Source organism: Muntiacus reevesi, chromosome 14, assembly GCF_963930625.1.
Source record: "Muntiacus reevesi chromosome 14, mMunRee1.1, whole genome shotgun sequence".
Taxonomy (NCBI): Eukaryota; Metazoa; Chordata; class Mammalia; order Artiodactyla; family Cervidae; genus Muntiacus; species Muntiacus reevesi.
Genome location: NC_089262.1, coordinates 45,127,380 through 45,149,969, shown reverse-complemented (window position 1 = coordinate 45,149,969; position 22,590 = coordinate 45,127,380). Strand labels below are relative to the sequence as shown.

At 39.6% G+C, this 22,590-nt stretch overlaps 1 protein-coding gene across 2 annotated transcripts in view; it reads left to right on the top strand.

Moving 5' to 3' along the window:
• The window catches only part of PLPP1 (phospholipid phosphatase 1), a 114,905-nt gene that overhangs the window by 55,807 nt on the left and 36,508 nt on the right, over nucleotides 1-22,590 (top strand). The window contains exon 2 of one of the 2 annotated variants that reach the window (XM_065905791.1): nucleotides 17,829-17,980. The exons of the other annotated variant lie outside the window; for it this stretch is intronic. Coding sequence (XP_065761863.1) covers nucleotides 17,829-17,980 — 152 coding nt within the window. The remainder of the gene's footprint in view (nucleotides 1-17,828; nucleotides 17,981-22,590) is intronic. 2 annotated transcript variants of the gene reach the window in all.

Sequence of the window (22,590 nt, the reverse complement as noted above, 5' to 3'; positions counted from 1 at the left end):
GTTAACCCAGCTTTAAACTTTTAGTCTCCAAAATGGAATATCTTCATCATTTCTTGTACTCATATTTAACCCATCCATCAGCAAATACAGGTGATGCTACTTTCAAAATAAATCCAGATTTGACCACGGTAAGACCCGTACCAGCTCAAGTCTATATCTTGAACAGAGTAGTAGGAACTCAGTTAATTGTTAAATAATTGAATTGAGTGATTGCTTCTTTATTAGAGAAATCTCTTTGAGATCTTATTTTCTCTAGTTGAATTATAATGTCCCTTAATGTTGACAAAAATAACAGTTATTTTTACATCTTAAGTTTCCTACATTTTTTTTTTCCCTACGTTCTTAAGACTTTGATTATAGATTGAGTTCCTTAACCTTTTGGTCTATATATTGAATTGTGGTCAAATGTAATTAATATTAAACTGTTTCAGAGTTTTTCCTTTCAGATATGGTGATGTGTGCTTGTGTGCTAAGTCGCTTCAGTCATGTTTGACTCTTTGTGACCCTGTGTACTGTAGCCCACCAGGCACCTTTGTCCATGGGAGTCTCCATGCAAGAATACTGGAGTGGGTTGTCATGACCTCCTCCAGGGGATCTTTCCCACCCAGGAATCGAACCTGGGTCTCCTGCATCGCCACGCAGATTCTTTGCCACTAGTGCCACCTGGGAAACCCAAGATATGGTGATAGAATTTACAAATAGAAAAAATGTTCTGGCTTCAGTTTATTTTAGTTATAATTTGTTAAGCAGGTTAAAAATAATTATTTTTCTGTTTTAAAAACCCTGCCTCTAGTGAAGATTAATATTAATGAAATACACTCATAAAAGCACTACATGTGATTTGAGTGTATGTTGTATATACAGTAATGCTGTTAACTGTTTACAAGAAAAGAAATGCGTTTGTTTGTTTGACAAAAGAATGCAGTAGTCCAAATTTTCTTTCTTTTAACACTTATCTCAATTCTGCCTTTATGGCTCTTGTTTGTTTGGTATAGTTCAGTAATTATTTTTGTTTCTGGTCCATTCCTTCTGTTTTTTGAACTGCATTTTATCATGTACCCCCATGTACCCTGCTGGTGCACTTCAATTCATGCATGAATGGGGCAGAGTAACTTCACAGGTTTTCTTGAATAGTCAACATAGTTTCATTCTTTTAAATATAAGCAGAAAAAAAAAATAAGCCAATTGGCATATTCTTTTTACTGTCTTATTAAATACGATTATTTTTTATGTAGCCTCTAGTATCTTTTGAAAACTTGCGTTTTCAAAATTGACCTTTTTTCTACTTGGAATTTTCCCCATTGGTAAATAAACAAATGACCTAATAGAGAAGGTTGACTAAATACATACACACCCCTCACATACCTACTTAGCCTAGGGGAACAGTCAGATGGCAAAGATAATCATAGACACATTATCCTACTGTTTGACTTGTACCTTTGGATTCTTTTGGCTTTTGGTCTCTATCTACATCCTTCCCTTCTTGTTCATGCATTAGGAAAAGAATATAATCTGTCATATAGTTCACAAATGGCCATCGTCCATTGTGGTCTGTTTGAGGTCTTCTGGCCTCCCAGTAGGGTGTTTCCATCTTCCCAGGCTGCTGAGGTGTGGTACCAGACTTTGCAGCAAATCTGGAGGTGCCTAACATCTTTGTGTCAGGGTTTCTCAGGCTGTTGCCTACTGCTGATAGCTCTGAGGCACTGGAGCCCTCAAATATTTGCTATTAATGACTCTGAAGCTGCATGCCACTTTCTCCTGGGCAACTGGTAGGTTTTATATATACATAATGGAATACTATTCTGCAATAAAAAGGAACAAAATGCCAATCTACGCTATGCCATGGATGAAACAATATTTCTGGAGGCATTTGTGTAGTTTTCAATGGAAGAGTTCCCTTCACATGTAAAAAGTTTTTAACCATACACAGTTTCTCAGTTTTGCTGGACACTCTGTCCCCAATCTTTCTAACATAGTTGTTAGCATTTATATTATGGTTTCAAGATCCTGATTATTTGTGCAAGAGGAAGTTGAAGATGTTGTGTGACCATGACCTTATGTTGTCTTTTCCTGTCTCTGGTAAAAGGATGGAGAAGTGTTCTTGTGGTATTTAGTTTGAGGAAACAATGAGTTACATATCACCACCTCTCTTTTGAACCATTACAAATAATCACTTATAGAAGGTGGAAGGCTATATTTCTTTGAGGGTGAGTGTGAGTTTACTGTGAATAGAATCTAATCTTAAATGGGCTAATATGATTAACCACGTAGGCATATTAAAAAGCAGAATGTAGGAATGTAAAGTGGTATGGCAGTTTGGCAATTTCTTAAAAAGTTAGACACAAACTTACCACATGACCCAGGCATTCCACTCCTGGGAGTCTACTCATTTGAAATGAAAATAGTGTCCACACAAAGATGTGTACATGAATGTTTTTGGAGATACTAGTCATAATAGACAAAAACTGAAAACAACCCAAATATCCATTAACTGGTGACTGGATAAACTAAATGTAACATATACATATAATACTATACTGTTTGACAATAAAAAGGAACAAAATGCATGTTACAACATGGATGAACCTCAAAAGTAAAGATCAAGGGCAGGATGAGAAAGGTGCAACAGAGGATGAGATGGTCGGAGGGCATCACCAACTGAATAGACATGAGTTTGAGCACACTTTGGGAGGTAGTGAAGGACAGGGAAGTTTGGCATACTGCAGTCTCTGGGGTTGCAAAGAGTCGGACATGACTTAGTGACTGAACAGTAATGACAACAAATGATATAAACCACTAGCAAAATACCACATATTGTATGATTCCATTTTTATGAAATGTTCATAAAAGACAAATCTGTGTAGGTACAGAAAACAGATGAGTGGTTGCCTGGGGTTGGTGGTGGGAACAAGGGTTGAATGCAGATGGGCTCATGGAAATTTTTTGGGTAATGGAAATGTTCTAAAACTGAATTGTGCTGATGGTTGCACAACTCTGTACATTTACCAACATCATTGAATTATGTATTTAGAGTGGATGAATTTTTTGGTATATAAATTGTACCTCAATTGTTTTTAAAAAGGAAATGAAAATGAATTTTATAAACTAAAGTATTAAACATTATATGACAGATGCAGTCATTTGACAAATGAAAAGGAATTATTTTAGAACTGTAATCTTTCAGCTAAAAGGAAAAGGGTATTTGTTTTGAAGAGGTAAAAGAGTAAATGAAACCCTCCATTTTTGCCCTGAAATCTACAGTAAATGTCAAAGATAGCATCCGATATCTTTAAATTTTTGCATTGATCTACACATTTGTATACTGTGGCTGGTAGAATAAATTGGTGGTTAAAATAACTTTTCTGAATAGCTTATCAAGGACCTTAATGTTTATATCCTCTGACCTATAATCTCACATGAAAATATATTCTAAGGAAATAATTAGAAATGCAAAAAAGGATTGATTTTTAGAAATTTTCATTATAGCTTTATATAGGGCAATCAAACAATACCCTACATGCTCTCAAAGTATGGGGAATGGTTATAATTGTTTTAGTTAGACTCTGTTGGTTGCAAGGAGCAGATCCTTTTATGACCAGCTTAAGAAAAATTGACTTTTGTTGAAAGCATACAAGGTGCTTTAACAACCCCCAAACAGCAAGATCAGTGCAGCCCTTTGGTAGTGGGGAACCAAAGCTGCTTTCACCTTTTCTGTCTCCAGTCAGACTAGGCACTTCAGTTTCCTTTGGAGACCTGCTTTGTTTCAATCTCCTCTGCAGCCAGTCTTTCTTGTGCATGGACCAGTGCTGTTTGCCAGCTCTGAGTCAGTCTTTGTTCCAGTTCCAAATTTTCCAGAGCAGGACTCTGGACTAGCTCATCATTTTCAGCCCTAAGTGGGTCAGTGAACAACTGGTGATTTAGTCTTCCTCTCCATCCTTTTTGGTGGAGGAGAGGGTGGTCTGTATTCACGTTTATTTATTTAGTGAAAATGAAACTATGCAAAACCTAACAAGCTTTTTTTAATCTTAAGTTTTGGCATATCTGGGCTTCACTGGTGGCTTGGTGGTAAAGAATCCGCCTGCCAGTGCAGGAGACGCAGCCTTGAGCTCTGTGTCAGGAAGATCCCCTGGAGAAGGAAATAGCAACCCACTGCAGTATTCTTGCCTAGGAAATCCCAAAGCCAGAGAAGCTTAGTGGAGTATGGTCCATGGAATCACAAAAGTCGGACACAGTGACTAAAAACAAGTGACTTTATAATACATCTCATGGGTTTATATGAGAGATTGCAAATATTAGTATTAATTTAAAATATTTCTGAGGCCTTCTGTAATACAGTCTCTTCACTTAAACTCTCAGAAGGATAGTGTGCATTTGTGGTAGATTCATGCTTTTTTAAAAAATTATTCCTTGTTAAAACCTCTGTGATCTGGTTTCCATCCCTTCTTCCTTATTGAAACCACTTTTACTAAGTTTGGCAGTTGAAAACCCATTGGACACTGTGGACCAGTCACCACCTCCTGAAATGCTGTCTCTGGACTTGCCTCAATGACACTGCCTTCTCCTGACTTTCCCTCCCAGCCCAAGTCTGCTGCCTCAGTGGATCCTCTTGCTCTGCTCATCCCTTTAATGTTGCTGTTGCCTCATGCCTCACTTTCACTTCTTTTTATTTCATGTCCATCTTGCACAATTTCTCTTACTTCTTTGACTTCAGGGATACTTTATATCCCCAAATCTCTGTCTCTATACCAGACGCCTTCTATTGAGATTCTGACTCTGATAACCAGCATCTTTTTGAATATCACCACTTAGAGCCTCACCAATTCTTGTTCTCTTTTGAAACTTCATAGCTCTTTGCATCTGTTTAATTTCTGCTGAAATTATGTACTGTGCCTTATTTAATTTTGTATTCCTTGTATTCTTTCACAGAATTCCTTGCACGAGAGATCCACTTAATATTTGCCCACTTGAATATTCCTATTTTTAAAAATGGACTAACTATACTTGTTTGTAATTTTGTTTCCCAGTTTTTTTTTTCTAAATCTAAGAATAATTTCTTTTGTGGTCCAAGGAAAAAACAATGGATATGATTAAGAACATATTTCAATGTAGTTGGGTCTATTAATACACATTTTTCTTTAAAATAAGGATATAAAGCCTACTGAGTTTTGGACATTAATCATGTGGATTTAATTTCTTCACTGCATGTCATTTCTTCCTCTAAAAGAAATGCTAATTGGACCTTCAACCAATTCAGAAATATGCATTGTAGACATTGCAAGTTTCCATTATTATGTATAAGTTAAATGAATTCTATAAGTGGTGGTTCTTTGTAAATATGAAATAAATTTGCTTATTGAGCCAAGAGTATGGTTATTGGTTGAAGGATGAGCATTTAATTATTACTTACAGCTGACAGCAATTAAAATTATAGATCTGAGTATTAATCTTCACAGTGTGTACTGCTAAGTGCAAAAGGTTTATGCTGCAAACTGTGGTATTTGTATTAAAGACTTGGGAATTTCATGCAGAGGAAGGGTCCTCTGCATGTAGACTATTTGGTAAATCTGAGTATAATCTGAATTCAGATATGACAAGTAGTATAAGGGACAGTTAGCAATGTCAACTCTAGTTTAATTTTTTTTTTAATGTTGCATTTACTACAAATATAGCTTTGGGAGCCTTGTGACCTTTCTTTTTAAAAAAATTTATGTATTTTATTTTTGGCTTCACTGTGTCTTCATTGCTTTTGCATTGGCTTTTTCTAGTTGAGGCGAGTGGGGGCTATTCTTCTTTGTGGCCCTTCATTGTGGTGACTTCTCTTGTTGAGGAACACATGCTCTAGGTGTGCTGGCTTCAGTAGTTGTGGCACACAGGCTCAGTTGCTCCAAGGCGTGTGGAATTATCCCAGGTCAGGGATTGAACCCGTGTCCTCTGCATTGCAGGCAGATTCTTATCCACTGTACCACCAAGAATGTCCTCATTGTGGTTTTGATTTGCATTTCTCAGATGATTAGTGATGTTGAGCATGTTTTCATGTGTTTGTTGGCCATCCATATGTCTTCTTTGGAAAAATCATCCGTATGTCTTCTTTTTAAAATCAGATTTTTTTTTTTAAATATTGAGCTGTATACTTTATATATTAACCCCTTACCAGATATACCATTTGCAAATACCTTGTCCCCGTTCGGTAGGTGGACTTTTTGTTTTGTTGAGTTTCCTTTGTTATGCAAAACTTTTCAGTTTTATGTAGTCCTATTTATTTTTGCTTTTGTCTCCCTTGCCTGAGGAGACATATCCGAAAAAATATTGCTAAGACTGATGTCAAAGAGCTTACAGCCTGTGTTTTCTTCTCGAAGTGTTATGGTTTCAGGTCTGACACTTAAGTCTCTAATCCATTTTTATTATTTTGTGCATGGTGTGAGAAAGCATTCTTTTGGTGTGAGTTTGATTATTTTTTCCATAGTTTATTGTGATCCACACAGTCAAAGACTTTGGCATAGTCAATAAAGCAGAAATAAATGTTTTTCTGGAACTCTCTTGCTTTTTCGGTGATCCAGAGAATGTTGGCAATTTGACCTCTGGTTCCTTTGCCTTTTATAAAACCAGCTTAACATCTGGAAGTTTATGGTTCATGTATTGTTGAAGCCTAACTTGGAGAATTTTGACCATTACTTTACTAGCATGTGAGATGAGTGCAATTGTGCGGTAGTTTGAGCATTCTTTGGCATTGCCTTTCTTTGAGATTGGAATGAAAACTGACCTTTTCCAGTCCTGTGGCTACTGCTGAGTTTTCCAAATTTGCCGGCATATTGAGTGCAGCACTTTCACAGCATCTTCTTTTAGGATTTGAAATAGCTCCACTGGAATTCCATCACCTCCACTAGCTTTGTTCGTAGTGATACTTCCTAAGGCCCATTTGACTTCACGTTCCAGGATGTCTGGCTCTAGGTGACTGATCACACCATCGTGATTATCTGGGTCCTGAAGATCTTTTTTGTATAGTTCTTCTGTGTATTCTTGCCACCTCTTCTTAATATCTTCTGCTTCTGTTAGGTCCATACCATTTCTGTCCTTTTTTGAGCCCATCTTTGCATGAAATGTTCCCTTGGTATCTCTCATTTTCTTGAAGAGATCTCTAGTCTTTCCTATTCTATTGTTTTCCTCTATTTCTTTGCATTGATCGCTGAGGAAGGCTTTCTTATCTCTCCCTGCTATTCTTTGGAACTCTGCATTCAAATGGGAATATCTTTCCTTTTCTTCTTTGCTTTTCACTTCTCTTCTTTTCACAGCTACTTGTAAGGCCTCCTCAGACAGCCATTTTGCTTTTTTTGGATTTCTTTTTTTGCATTTCTTTTTCTTGGGAATGGTCTTGATCCCTGTCTCCTGTACAGTGTCACAAACCTCCGTCCATAGTTCATCAGGCACTCTATCAGATCTAGTCCCTTAAATCTATTTCTCACTTCCACTGTATAATCATAAGGGATTTGATTTAGGTCATACCTGAATGGTCTAGTGGTTTTCCCCATTTTGTTCAATTTAAGTCTGAATTTGGCAATAAGGAGTTCATGATCTGAGCCACAGTCAGCTCCCGGTCTTGTTTTTGCTGACTGTATAGAGCTTCTCCATCTTTGGCTGCAAAGAATATAATCAATCTGATTTCGGTGTTGACCATCTGGTGATGTCCATGTGTAGAGTCTTCTCTTGTGTTGTTGGAAGAGGGTGTTTGCTATGACCAGTGTGTTCTCTTTGCAAAACTCTATTAGCCTTTGCCCTGCTTCATTTTATACTTCAAGGCTAAATTTGCCTGTTATTCCCGGTATTTCTTGACTTCCTACTTTTGCATTCCAGTCCCTTATAATGAAAAGGACATCTTTTTGGGGTGTTAGTTCTAAAAGGTCTTGTAGGTCTTCATAGAACCATTCAACTTCAGCTTCTTCAGTGTTACTGGTTGGGGCATAGGCTTGGATTACCGTGATATTGAATGGTTTCCCTGGAAATGAACAGAAATCATTCTGTCGTTTTTGAGATTGCATCCTAGTACTGCACTTTGAACTCTTGTTGACTGTGATGGCTACTCCATTTCTTCTAAGGGATTCCTGCCACAGTAGTAGATATAATGGTCATCTGAGTTAAATTCACTCATTCCAGTCCATCTTAGTTCGCTGATTACTAGAATGTCAATGTTCACTCTTGCCATTGCCTGTTTGACCACTTCCAATTTGCCTTGATTCATGGACCTAACATTCCAGGTTCCTATGCAATATTGCTCTTTACAGCATCAGACCTTGCCTCTATCACCAGTCACATCCACAACTGGGTTTTCTTTTTGCTTTGGCTCCATCCCTTCATTCTTTCTGGAGTTATTTCTCCACTGATCTCCTGTAGCATATTGAGCACCTACTGACTTGGGGAGTTCATCTTTCAGTGTCATATCTTTTTGCGTTTTCATACTGTTCATGGGGTTCTCAAGGCAGGAATACTGAAGTGGTTTGCCATTCCCTTTTCCAGTGGACCACATTCTGTGGAGTTGTTGATGGACAGGGAGGCCTGGCGTGCTGCGGTTCATGGATGCAAAGAATTTGACATGACTGAGTGACTGAACTGAACTGATTCTTTTTGGTTTAGCTCTCCAGTTTTCCCAACACCATGAATTGAAGAGCCTGTCTTCATTTTTAATCTATGTGTCTTTAGATCTGAAGAGTAGGCAATGTATATATATAGGTCTTGTTTTTGCATGTATTCAATAGTTTGTCTATTGATTGAAGCAGTTATATCTAAAGTAATTATTGATATGTGTGTACTTATTGAACTTCCCAGGTAGTGTTAGTGGTAAAAAACCTGCCTGCCAATGCAGGAGAGGTAAGTGAGGTGGCTTTGATCCCAGGGTCAGGATGATCCCCTGGAGGAGGAAATGGCAACCCACTCCAGTATTCTTGCTTGGAAAACCCCACTGAGAGAAGATTCTGGCAGTTTACAGTCCCTGGGGTCACAAAGAGTCAGTCAGACATGACTGAAGCGACTAACATGCAGCACATGTACTTATTGACATTTTGTTAGTTGTTTGGGTATGTTTTTGTGGTCCTTTTTTGTTTCTTTCTTCTTTTGTTCTCTTTCCTCGTGATTTGATGACTACCTGTAGTATTATATTTGGATCTTTTCTCTCTTTTGTGTATTTATTATGTATTTTTGGTTTGTGGTTACCAGGATTAAGTTGCTGATCTGTTAAGTTTGAATGCATTTTAACCACCCTTCATTTTTATTATCCACTCCCTTACCGTTTGTGATATCATATTTTATATTCTTTGGTTTTGTGTATCACTTTACTTATCTTGGATATAGATGACCTCACTACTTTTGTCTTTTAACCTCCCTACTAGCTTTATAAATATGGTTGATTTACCACCTTTACTGTATATTTGCCTTTACCAAGGAGAATTTTCCTTTTATGCGTGCGTGTGTGCTCAGTCACTCAGTTGTATCCAACTCTTTGCTCCTTTGTCCATGGAACTTTCCAGATGAGAATACTGGAGCAGGTTGCCATTTCCTCTTCTATGGTACCTTCCTGACCCAAGGATTGAACCTCGTCTCCTGCATCTCGTGCATTGCAGGCGGATTCTTTACTACTGAGCCATCGGGAAGCCCCTTTTCCTTTCATAGTTTTCATATTTCTGATTGTTGCTTTTTCTTTTCCACTTATAGAAGTCCCTTTATTATTTCTTGTAAAGCTGGTTTCCTATAGAAACTGATGTTGAATTGAGTTCTTTTCATGTTGAACTCTTTTAGGTTTTGGTTGTCTGTAAAACTTTTGAGCTCTCTTTCAAATATGAGTGAAAGCCTTGCTGGGTAGAGTATTCTTTGTTTTAGGTTTTTACTTTTCATCACTTTAAATACATCATGTTGCTCTCTTCTGGCCTGCAGAGTTTCTGCCAAGACATTAGCCAACAGCTTTATGGGAGGTGGGGGTTCCCTTGTATGTAACTTGTTGCTTTTACTGTGGTGCTTTCAATTTTCTCTCTTTATTTTTAATTTTTATCATTTTAATTATAATGTTCTTGTTGTGATTCTTTTTAGGTTGATCCTGTTTGAGACCTTGTGCTTCCTGGACCTGGATGTGTTGCCAAAGTTCTCTTAAACTGTCCTCTTTTTTTTTCTGTTCAGCTTCACTGATTTCCACAATTCTGTCTGCCAGTGCCTCTGTATCATCTAATCTACAGTTGATTACTTCTAGAGTATTTTTTAATTTCAGTTATTATATTTTTCAGCTCTGTTTGGTTCTTATATTTCCAGCTCTGTAAAAAACTTCTAACTTCTCATTCTGTTCTTCCATTCTTCTCCCAAATACTTCAAGCATTTTTATGATCATTACCTTAAACTCTTTTTTTTTGGGGGGGTGGGGGTAGACTGCTTATCTTCACTTAGTTCTTTTTCTAGGGTGTTATCTTATTTCTTTATTTGGAATGTATTTCTCTGTCACTGCAATTCACCTAGTTCACCTGTTTTATATTTTTGTGTATTTGGTAGGTTGGTTACATTTCCTGATCTTGGAGAAGTGGCTTTGTATAGGAAGTACCCTATGTGGCCCAACAGCATACTCCTCTCTGATCACCAGAGCTGTATGTTTAATGGGTACTCTCTGTGTGGGCTGCATAGGTCTGTTTCTTGTGCCTGACTGACTGCTGTGGCTGTCTTACTGGTGTGCGTGGTTGGCCTGGTCCCATTGATTGCCAGACCATGTCTTATGTGAAGGCTACCAGCTGCTGGTGGGTGAGGTTGGGTGTTGGGTTGGGATGGGTTATGGCTTGGCTGGCTGTGTGGCCTCCAGTGTTGGTAATGGCCTGCAGGTGGTTGGAGCTGGATCCTGACATGGCTGGCTCAGAGGCTTAAGGTGTCCTGAAGCTGGAGTTGGCCTCCTGTTGGGCGGACCAGGGCCCTGGGTGTCCAGGGTGGTTCCAGACTACTGGTGGGTGGGCCAGGTCTTTACACAACTTGCTGTGGGGGGTTGTGGTGGTCCTGGGGCTTGGTGGCTGGTGTGGGGGCCCAAAAGGACGTGGGACTGGTGCTGGCCCACTGATGGGCAGAATGAGGTCCTGGAGTCTTTTGTTGTGGGGCCTGAAGTTACTGCAGCTAGCATTGGCCCGTCTGTGGGCAGTTCCTGGGCCCAGGTTTGTGACTGCAGGGCTTTGGGTGTCCCAAGGGTGGTATCTGCCGTAGGTGGATGGACTTGGGGCCTAGCAGATCTTGGGGCTGGTGCCTGACACCTGGTGTTTGAGGCCAGGACTAGGGCTAGTGCTGGCTCACTGGTTGATGGGGCTGGGTCAGATGACTAGCTGTGTGTGTGTGTGTGTTTGTGTGGTGTGTGTGTGTGGTTTCCAGTGGTCCCAGTGCTATGGTAGCCCACTTGTAGATGGGGCTGGGTCCTGGGTCCTATAGTGGGTGGAGTCATGTCCTGAATTGGCTGGGGGCCCAGGGAGTTCTCTGTAGTGTCAGCCTGCTGGTGATCCTGCCCACCTAGCTGCCTGGCCTGGTGCATCCCAGTGCCGGTGTTGTTTGGTAGGCAGACCTGGTCTCTCACTGATTGGTTAGAGGGAGGATTCTAAAGTGACACTTAACAACACCTGTGTCTTGGTGGTGGAATGAGTTTCCCAGAATGGCTGCTGCCAGCATCTTTGTTCTCAGAGTGAGTTTCAGTTGCCTTCTGCCTCTCTGGGAGGCTCTACAGGATGAGCAAGTAGGTGAAAGTTTGTTGCTGAATCCAGGAAAAGACGCTGGAATTCTTGGCCTCCGGAGGAGAATTCAATCCGGGGCCAGAGACGAGGCTTGATCGCTCAGAGCTTTTGTGTAGTAGAGTTTATTAAAGTATAAAAGGGATAGAGAAAGCTTCTGACACAGACATCAGAAGGGGGTAGAAAGAGTACCAGCTTGCTAGTGTTAGCAGTGGAGTTATATACTCTCCAATGAATCCAAAGAATGTCTGGAGGTTGTAAAGGCCTCACTAGACCTACTCCCATAATTTACATTTTAAGATAACAGAATTAGCCAGAAGGTTTAATCCAGAGATTGTCCTCAGGCAGGATATATTATTGTTATATAACCCTAAGGAATGTAGAGGAAAAAAAATAAAAAGTTTGTCCTTTCTTTCTCCTTGAGTATTCCAGACCTCTCTCCTTGGGGACCCCTAGACTTCTTACCAACCTGTCTAGGAAATGACTCTCTCATTTCTCCCCTTTTCTTTTAGGAGAATTATGTTGCCAAGGGAAAGGTGTTGTTTTCATCCCATAACTACTTCATGCTGTTTAGGGGCATAGTCTCTAAATTGTTGAGGCAACATATTCTCCTAACCCTCATATTGAGGGTCTCTGATCTAGGGGCCCCACATAACAGTTGGAGGAGGTTGTGGCACTCGTAGGAGCTTGGACAACCATTTGTAAATTAAAAGCTTTTAGATGGTTAGAAAACCCCATTATACAGTTACAAACGTAAGGCAAAATAGTCAGTCATTAAACCACATTAAAATCAAAATGAAAAGTCACATTATGTCCATAGCTAAATTACAAAGTGTTGCACCAGTTCATTTTAGGGTTATTAGAAGTCATCAGTTTAAGAAGAGGCATCACATGCGATTGTTGTCAAAGGTATTTGCAGATTTGGAGAAAGTCTTTTCCTTGAAGTGGAGATGTCCACCACGGGAAACCTTTCACTGATGAAGAGGGGAGCGCTCCACAGACCCGACAGTTAGACTGATTGTGGAATGCAGCGTAGAAGTGAGCTCAGGACAGGAAGGCATTGTCTTGAGGATCAAACAGCAGACTCAGGATTTTGGAGTCAGCAGAAGTAGGCTCACATAGATTATTAGGCCCATCTTTTGCCTTGTCCAGACAGTCCCATTATGGAAGCGGATCGGGAAGAAAGTGGGCCAGGGGCTTCAGTAAGCACGGAGTAAGTTGTCCCACTATCTAAAAGGAAATCAACGGATTGGCCCCCCACAGTTATTAATACCTGGGGTTCCTCAGGTGTAATTAGGACGGGAGCTTGTGTGGGGACCCCCGGGTACCTTCAGTCCTGATTGTCTTGAGAGTCCAACCCCTGAAAGCTACGCCTCTGGGGGCAGTCTCTCTTCCAGTATGGTCCTTTGCAGACTGGACATGGAGCTGGGGTGGCTTAGATGCCTGAGGGCAATCCTGCTTGAGATGCCCCTCCTTTCCACAGTATTGACAAGCCCATCTCTTTTCACCTGGGTCGCTCAGGGCATTTTTCTCAGGCTGTTTAAGAATGGTTCTCATAGCCATTGCTAGGGCTTCTGCCTGTTCCTTTGTCTTTTTCTGCCTTTCTTTCTTTTCCTTATATTCTCTACCATAGTAGACTGTCTGAACCAGTTGTAACAGATTATCTAAAGACTAATTTGGTCCACATGCCCATTTTAATAGCTTACAGCTATCTGGAGCTGACTGAGTGAGAAATCTATCCTTTAAGATCACTTTTCCCTCTTCACTTTCGGGATCAGTCTCAGTGAATCTGCTAAGGGCTTCTCTCAGTCTATCTAGGAATTTACCAGGAGCTTCCTTCTCCTCCTGTTCTATGTTTGCCAATTTGCCAAAGTTTAAAGGCTTAGTACATGCCTGCCTGAGTCCTTCAAGAGTACATCTGATAAAGTGACTCTGATCCCATCTTCCTTTGACTACTTCCTTTGTTGTAGTCCCAGTCTGGTTCTGTAATTGGGACCACCTGATTCACAGTGGGGAGGGCGGTTATCTCGTCCTCCTGCTTCCCTACTGATTCATTACCAAACCGTTCATCTCCATCAGTTCAGTTCAGTCGCTCAGTGGTGTCCGACTCTTTGCGACCCCATGAATCACAGCACACCAGGCCTCCCTGTCCATCATCAACTCCCGGAGTTTACTCATACTCATGCCCATCGAGTAGGTGATGCCATCCAGCCATCTCATCCTCTGTCATCCCCTTCTCCTCCTGCTCCCAACCCCTCCCAGCATCAGGGTCTTTTCCAGTGAGTCAACTCTTCACATGAGGTGGCCAAAGTACTGGAGTTTCTGCTTCAACATCACTCCTTCCAGTGAACACCCAGGACTGATCTCCTCCAGGCAACTGCTTTTCCCAAAACTCGACTTTTTAAGTCGGGAGTCAGTGTTTGTCCCAAGATATACATCACATCCTTCCAAGTAAGGTCATAAAGCAGAGTAACACCTTTAAAACCTCTAATATATTTTTTCTGGGTCCTCTAAATAGTCTCCCAGATCCCCCTTGATTCTTTTTATTTCTTGATAAGAAAAAGGCTATTAACTCTCATAGACTGATTATTTCTCCCAGTGGGTGCTTCATGAAGAGGCAACAGCTTGTGTGGCTGTTCTCTCAGTCTCTCTGGCTGCTCTGCACATATGATCCCAGGGATAGATTGGAGAAACCTGCTTTTCTTTATCTCTTTGTCTCCTGTCCTCCATCTCATCTAGCAAAGTAGGAGGACAGGAGGGAACTGAAGGAGTCACACCCAAATCTATGCCCTTAGGACATAAGTCTGGCATATTTCGCAGAGAGAAAAAGGGCAACACATACGCTACTTCTACCCATTTCCCTTGTTTTCTACAGAACCGGTCTAGTTGTAAAACAGTATTATACTTAAAAGACCCTCCAAGCAGCCACCATTTGCCATCCTCCAGTGGATACCATGGGCATGCAGTATCACATAGAAACATGAGGTGTGTCTTCTTTAAGCCCTGGGGATCAAATCTATCCCAGTTTTTCAGGATACAGTTCAAAGGAGTGAGGCTGGAATTGTTAGCTCCCATCTGTAAGAGAGAAAAAAAGCAACCAGTGCCATCTTTCTACCGGAGGCATCCCTTCCTGCTCTAGATGGGGGTGTAGACAGGCTTTACACCAAAACTTTCCTTTCTGGTCAGACTTAGTTTGTCCTTTACCAACACAGGCGACCTACTCGTCCCTCCTGGTCCTACCATCAAGACGGGGTGGAGATGAATCAGGGGTAGGTCTGATGGCATCCCTGACTGATGTCTAGCTCCTCACCATTAAAACCTTGCTTGCCTCTGATGCCACCTGGGGTGCAATCAGAGTAACCTTCCGGAATGCCTCCCAGGCTAAACCACTGGGGGAAACATTCGTCAACTGAGTGCCTGTGCATGACCTTGAGTATATTCCTGACCACAATAAGACCGATAGGAACATGAAGCTGAGATGTTTCTTCCAAGCGTCACCATACCAGTGTAAGAGCCTCCTAAGCATCACCACACCAGTATAAGAGTCTCCTCTGGTCCACTAAGAGCCAGTGTTACCAAAAGAGAAAAAAATCCATTGTAGTTCCAATCTGAGTAACCTTTAACCTCAGAGATGCTCTTGTAGCTAGAGCTCCATCTAACTTCCGTACTTTGGATTCCTAAAGAGGGAATCCTGACTACTGGGACCTAAGTCACAGTACACAGTGGCAGCACAGATCACAAGTCCCTTGAAAGTCTGTGATGCTCTTGTAGCTAGAGCTACATCTAACTTCCGTACTTTGGATTCCTAAAGAGGGAATTCCTGACTACTGGGACCTAAGTCACAGTACACAGTGGCAGCACAGATCACAAGTCCCTTGAAAGTCTGTGATCCGACAGATTAGGTTAGTACTTCTGATTTCCAAGGAGTTATGAAATGGCCAAAGAAACCGAAAAGTTGACCGAGAAAGGAGAGTTAGGTCCACACGCTTTGCCCATTTCTGGTCGGTTCCCGAAGGAGACATTGGGTGTCTCTTGGCATTGGCAGGTTGGTATAAACCCCCAACAGGTTTCTGCCACAAACCATATGAGGTCGCCGCGGAACCGCAGAGCAGGGCTCCTCACTTGCTTCACGCAGGGCGTTTCATTCATTCACGCAAGCACACAGTAGAGTTAGTAAAGTACAAAGAACTAGAGCTCCAAGCATCCTTACCTTGTCCTGAAGAATCCCAGACGAGCCCCCAAGATGAAAGTTTGTTGCTAAGTCCACGAAAAGTAAAAAGTTTGTCCCTTCTTCCTCCTTGAGTATTCCAGACCTCTCTCTCCTTGGGGATCCCTAGACTTTTTATCAACCTACCTAGGAAATGACTCTCTCATAGGTCCTACACAAGTTCCATTTAAATTACTGCTTCTGCCCTGGGTCTTAGAACATATAAGATTTTGTGTGTGCTCTCTTAAGACTTAAGTCTCTATTTCCCACAACTCTCTGATTCTCCAAAAAGGAAGCCCTGTTGGCTTTCAGAGCCAAACAGTCTAGGCAGTGGGAGGGGAGTTCTTTATGTGCAGACCCCTGAGTTGAGGGGCCTGATGTGGAGCTAGAACACTTTTGTCCTTTGGGAGGACTTCTGCAGTTGTAATTTATTCTCCCATTTGTGGGTTGTATACCCTGGAAATATGGGTGATAATCATACTTCACCCTTTCTGCTTATCTTGTTGTGATTTCTTCTTTATATTTTTAGTTGTAAAAGATCTTTCCTGCTAATTTGCAGTTCACTCTTATGGGTAGTTGCTCTGTAAATAATCGTAATTTTTTTGTGCCTGCAGAAGGAGCTCACAAGCTCATGGTCTTCCTACTCTGCCTTCTTGGTCACTTCTCACATCATAAAGACTTCTAGTGGGGTAATAACATGACACATTGGTTAACACAAAGAAACTTTGGTTCATATATTCAGAGTTTAATGAAAAATAGAAAAATAAAAGAACAAGGAACAGGCTTCCCCTTTTCATTTGACCCTTGAAGATTGAACACATTTGATATTTGTAGTCAATGCATCAGGTGGTTCATTTGATACTTGTAGTCTATGCATTAGGCAGAGTGTCAGAAGCTTGGTTGTCTTTGACTCTTTAGGGCTTAGCAGAGTTATTGAGAACTGTAAGTGGTTGTCAAGACTTGGTGCTTCATGGAAAGAATACTTGAATATACAGTGAGTATGTTAGCTAAATGGGTATGGTATTACTGCTGGGTGAATGGGTCCATCCTTGGGAAAGTCCTGAAGCAGAACTCATGCTGAGGGTTTCTGCTAAGCTCTCTTAGAAAGCAGTCCTAGTCAGTATGCTGCAGTTTTAATCAGGATGCTGGATGCAGTGATGAAATAAAGGAGGACTGAACTCTTAAAGTTCACATTTAGTTAAAAGTTTAGACATCTTAGGAGATGAGTGTGAGGCATGATCTTGATGATGACAAAAGAGAGAGCTCTTTTAGGTGCTTTTGTGCTTGACTTCACTGTCCATCTTTTCTTTAGAAACTTGGTTTAAGCTTGCACTCCTTTTTATAGCAGTTCTAAACTTGCCAGTAGACAGTACAGAAATGAGTGGATAATCTTTAGATACTCCAATAACTGATACTCTGATAATCTTTAGATACTCTGATAATAGCCAGTGACCATGACCTGTGATATGGTAGTAATATCAAGTAATATCAAGATAAAATGCAGAATGCTGTTTTTTTTTTTGGAAGTAAAGATCTTGACAAAGTGGTTTGAAAATAGTGAAGACCCTATGATTAAATGACAACAAGAGCATGAGAAGAGATTTTTCTTCCTCTAAAATCAGGTTAGTGTATTTGGGTAGAAACAAAGAGAAGACGTTTTTCTTAGTTAAACTGGTTAATAGAGGACTTGAAGGCATTGCTTTTGTAGAAAAAAAAATCTTTACCCTAAGCTGTAATTTTTCTAACTTCTGTTGCATGTGTTGCTACATTTTCTTTTTCCATGTGCTCTTACTGTTTTCATGGCAAACATTTTTAAAGATGATCTCTGGGATAATTATTGCCATTGATTAGTTTTGATATTCCTTTTTAATGATATTTTCATTTATTCCTTTTGCTAGCTGGATTGCCTTTTGCAATTCTTACTTCAAGGCATACCCCCTTCCAACGAGGATTATTCTGTAATGATGAGTCCATCAAGTACCCTTACAAAGAAGACACCATACCTTATCCGTTATTAGGTGGAATAATCATTCCATTCAGTATTATCGTTGTAAGTTAAATCCACTTTTCCAAGTTTATCACTTTTGGGCAGTTGGCTTTAATTTTGTGTTATCCTGTTAATGACTGAATGTATAACCCTCTAAAACATGTGTTTTAACTTTTTATGTTATTTGATCAAAATAATCTCAGCTATTTTCAGTGGGGCTAAAAGAGTAACAGTGTATAATTAGAAGAACCGTACTAAATATGTGTGGTTTTATGCTAATCTTTTCCAAGTCACTGTGATTTTTTTTTAGCTCTAATTTGCTATTGTTTCAGTAATAATGCAATAGATGAATACTGTATCAATGTATTTTTAGCATACTTTATACTTAAGATATTATTTTATGATTTATTGAGACTGTTTATGAACTGACTCTAGTTACTGAGTTCTAGAAAAGAAAAATTACTAACAGGTGTTAAAAGCCTTCATTTAACCCATATTTAGTTTAAAGAATTTTTAGATAAGTGCAGAAATAGGGGAGAAAAGCCCAAGTTCTATAGATAATTAACAGTGAATATGAAAGCATTTTTACTGATATTAAAACTAATAATTACTGTTTTCTAGGATTTCAGGTGAGAATGTCTAGAGAATGTGCTCTGGTTGGGGAGAAGATTTCAAGTGATTTGACTAGATGATTTTTATTATCTCTTGACTCAGAGATTCTATGACTTTAATTTTATGCTCCGTATCTTGTAACTTTAGAAATAAGATTTACGCTAAAAGCAGAAAATATGATCTCATCAAGGAGATAGGCCAAAAAGATAAATAACCAAAAAGATATATCTTGTCTGTTCTGAAGTTTATTAAAAAACAAAGCAAAACTTCTTGATTTAGAAATTTAGTGTCTGATTGCAAAATGATTACAGCTCCTTATTAGCACTAAAAGTTAATTCCTAATTTGTGGTGTATAATTAATAAAAGAAAATCTCTGCTATACAAATATTTGTTTCACAACACTGTGAGCTCCTGAAGGCAGAGATGGTGCCTTGTTCATCTTGTTATCCTTGCCATTGCTATGGTCGCTAGCTTGTCCTAGGTGCTGGAATGAAACTGGAGAGATTATGCAGTAATGTTGGTGACTCTCCTACAATATATGAATATACAATGTACAATATACAAAACTTCTCCTACAATATGAAGTTTTAAGAAATCAGTGGCCCATTTAATCTAGACAGATCTTAAACTAAGTTTTTACTATGAAAAGAAAGAAAGCCTATGATCCTTCTATTAAAGAGGAAGTACAAGTAGACTCTTTTTAAAGTATATATTTCTGAGAGATTAATAGCTCTTTACATATAAAACTTTTAGCAGGACTTTTCTGCAAATAATAGCTGATTATAGACAAGATTTAAGTACTCAAATGCTGCTACAAATGTACTTGTCTTTCAACCCTACTTTTGTTTGTGTCTCAGTAAGAAGGATGCCGCACGAGCAAAACTACAGAATCTGCTACAGACCAGAGGCCTGCCAGTGGACAGGGTGCTGTGCGGCCTGCCTAGCAAGCGCAGGGCCCTTAGACACGCAGTTAGCAAAGACTTGTTGTGTATGTTTTATTAACTTGGAAGTTTTGATTATTTCACCATCACCTGTGAAAAGGTTATCTCTGTATTTACAAAGCAGCAAGTGAGTTGAGTGTGGTGGTGGTTTAGTTGCTGTGTTGTGTCTGACTCTTGAAACCCCATGGACTGCAGCCCGCCAGGCTCCTCTGTCCATGGGATTCTCCAGGCAAGGATACTGGAGTGGGCTGCCATTCCCTTCTCCAGGGATCTTCCCGACCCAGGGACCAAACCCAGGTCTCTTGCACTGCAGGCAGAGTCTTTACTGACTGAGCTATAAGGGAAGCCCAAGTTGAGTGTAAAAAGAGCAGACTGTGTAAAAGTGCTGTACAAGTGCTTTTTCTACATCAACTGTATCAACAGAGACACACGCTGGCAGTGGCTTTATGTACTAACTTAAAATAATTTCAGATTATCCACTAACTCAACTTCTTTGAGGCAGCACATGGTTAGACTGTTTATGTTTAATTTTGTTTTCTAGAAAGTAAATCATTTCTTTAAAAAAATAGGACTATGATTGGGACTTCATACCAGGCCTTTGACGTGATTTGCAAGTGATCCACAAATATATGAGTGATTGAGGGACCCTGGTAAAGAATCAGAATTAATATAGTATCACAGAAGCCAAGGGAGAAGTTCAATAAGGACAAAATGGTCAGTGATGTCATATATTACTGGGAAGTTAAGATTTGGGTTGATAAAAATCTCTTTGATCTGATGAGACCATTTTGACTTTTTGGAGAGCTATTCAGTAGAATAAAGGGTTTAGAGATATTTAGAAAGGAGTGGAAGTATGCCAGTGAGTGATTTTAGACTATTCCTTCAGGAAGGTGAGTCCTGAGTGGAAGACACATAACTATAGTGACAGTGTAGATCTTGGTTGATGGAGATATAAAGATGGTGAGAAAATACTCTGATACATAGGTTTTAAATGATTAAATCCTTCTGATTTATATAGCTACTAGCTTTGATCTTCAAAAGTATTTTGTTTTACTCCCCCAAAATCACCTTTAGTACTTTAAAAATTTATCCTTAATCTGATTAAATAATGTTTGACAAGCAATCCCAGCTTTATGATTAGAGCAGTTAGTTTAAGTGTGAACTTCACCAGAGGCTGAGTTGGCCTAAATGGCTCGAAGGGCAAGATAAGGTTTTAAAATGAAATGAAAATATGGCTGTCACATGTCAGTGGAAGGCACAGACATCTCCCTGCGTTTGATTTAGAATGTCTCTGTTACCTACTTCTCTCATTACAGATGGCATACAAAATTAAGGAAAATGATGTACTCTGACCTAGCATTTGTTAGATTTAGAGTCCCTCTGCATCCTTTCCCAGAATTAAGGGTTAAATTTCAGCATATTCTACATCTGTAGGTCAACTTTTAATTTGTGCCCAGTATGCTGAATGTTACTAGTGAACTGATTTTCAGTCATCAGTGGCAAGAACCAGAGTCTAGGTAGCCCTAGACAGTGATCATTATGACTAGGAAGACTCACAAAAATTAATATTTGTTTTTAGAAAGTAGTTGAGTGCTTACACAAGAAGAACTGACAGCTGGGAAGTTGAAGTTTCACTGCTTAAATTGTGGTTGACTAATATACTTGGTATATATTTCAAATTATCAAAGGTCATCTCCATAACAAAACATTAGCAATATCTTTTCTTGCTGTTTATCTATCAAAGCAGTTGCTGGAACACTTTAATGGCTGAGGATATGTAATATATTTTAATTCAAGGCCTCTAGGACAGTCACCAGGGAGTACCCTAAGCACACTTGTGGAGGTATGGTATCCCCAGAAGTGAATGGAGTTTTCCTCTCCTGTGAGACCTGTGCTTATTAGCAAAGGCTTGATTAAGTCATCCACATGAAGGATTATAACGAGGGATATATTCCTATGGGGTTTAATGTATTTAAGGATGTTTACTTTTTACCCAAGAGGTAGCACCTTGAATTGAAATTTATTGACCACCAGCTCTGTTTTAGGCCTCTGTGGTGGTGTTAGCTTTCTGTTCAACCAAAAATTCATCTTGGTTTTGTAGAGTTCATAGTCTAGTTGTCAAAGTCACAGCATTGTAATTATGGAATTTTAGGAGCCATTGAGCCAGATGAAGAAAGAATTTTTGATATCAGGTTCTTGAAATCCCTTTCAGGAGACAACCATTTATCTCACCCCCAAAGACAATTAATAGTCGCTAAATGGAAATGTTTGAATGCTTTGTAAAATCATTTATTTAAATTTAAGATGAAGCAGTGAAACTCTTTAAGTGAAACTTTGTGATTTATATCCATGCCCAACATAAATTAGCAAGCAGAATTTTTTGTTTAAGTGTTTATTTTGGTCTCAGGTAGCTAGAGTGCGGCTTATTATTTTTTATAATGTTGCCATTCAGTATTTTTTCAGGTTTCTTAGGATATTGATCTGTGAATTTGTAAGGTACTTGAAAACCTTTTTATGCCTTTAAACCCATTATACTCGTGTGCACTTACACACACATTACTAGTATCTGAGAAGGCTATGACTCCCATTTTACAAAAGTCAGTGAAAAAGAGGAAGGAGTCACTTGAAATGTTTTCTTGAAGAAGGAGAACATCAAGTGTGTATTTGGTCTTCTGATGAGACTTGTTAAGGAAGCCAGCCCTAAAAGCTTCCTGGAGAGGCAGGACTGGGAGACCTTGTCAGCTGGTCTCTGCCCTCTGCACCCTTTAACCTCAGTGTTAGATCCCCGCTTTTATTAGGTTAGCTTTTTCTCTTAAAGTGTTTTACCTTTTTTTAACATGATGAATATTTTTGGTTCAAAGTAATATCTGATGCAAATGCAGACTCTGAGATCAAAGTGCTTATGTAAGGGATATTCTAATTGGAAAGTTTGTATTCTTTGAAAAGTCATTGTTTTTATACTCCGTGGTATGTCATTGTCTACTTATTAAGGTTCAGTTTATTTGAATACAAGAAGTAAGGCCTTATTGTTTCAAGTTAGACTTTGGAATTATTTAGGCTTTGTCATTGCTCTGTAAGCAGTATCAATTGATGACACCTTTTTTTGTGGTCTAGAATTAG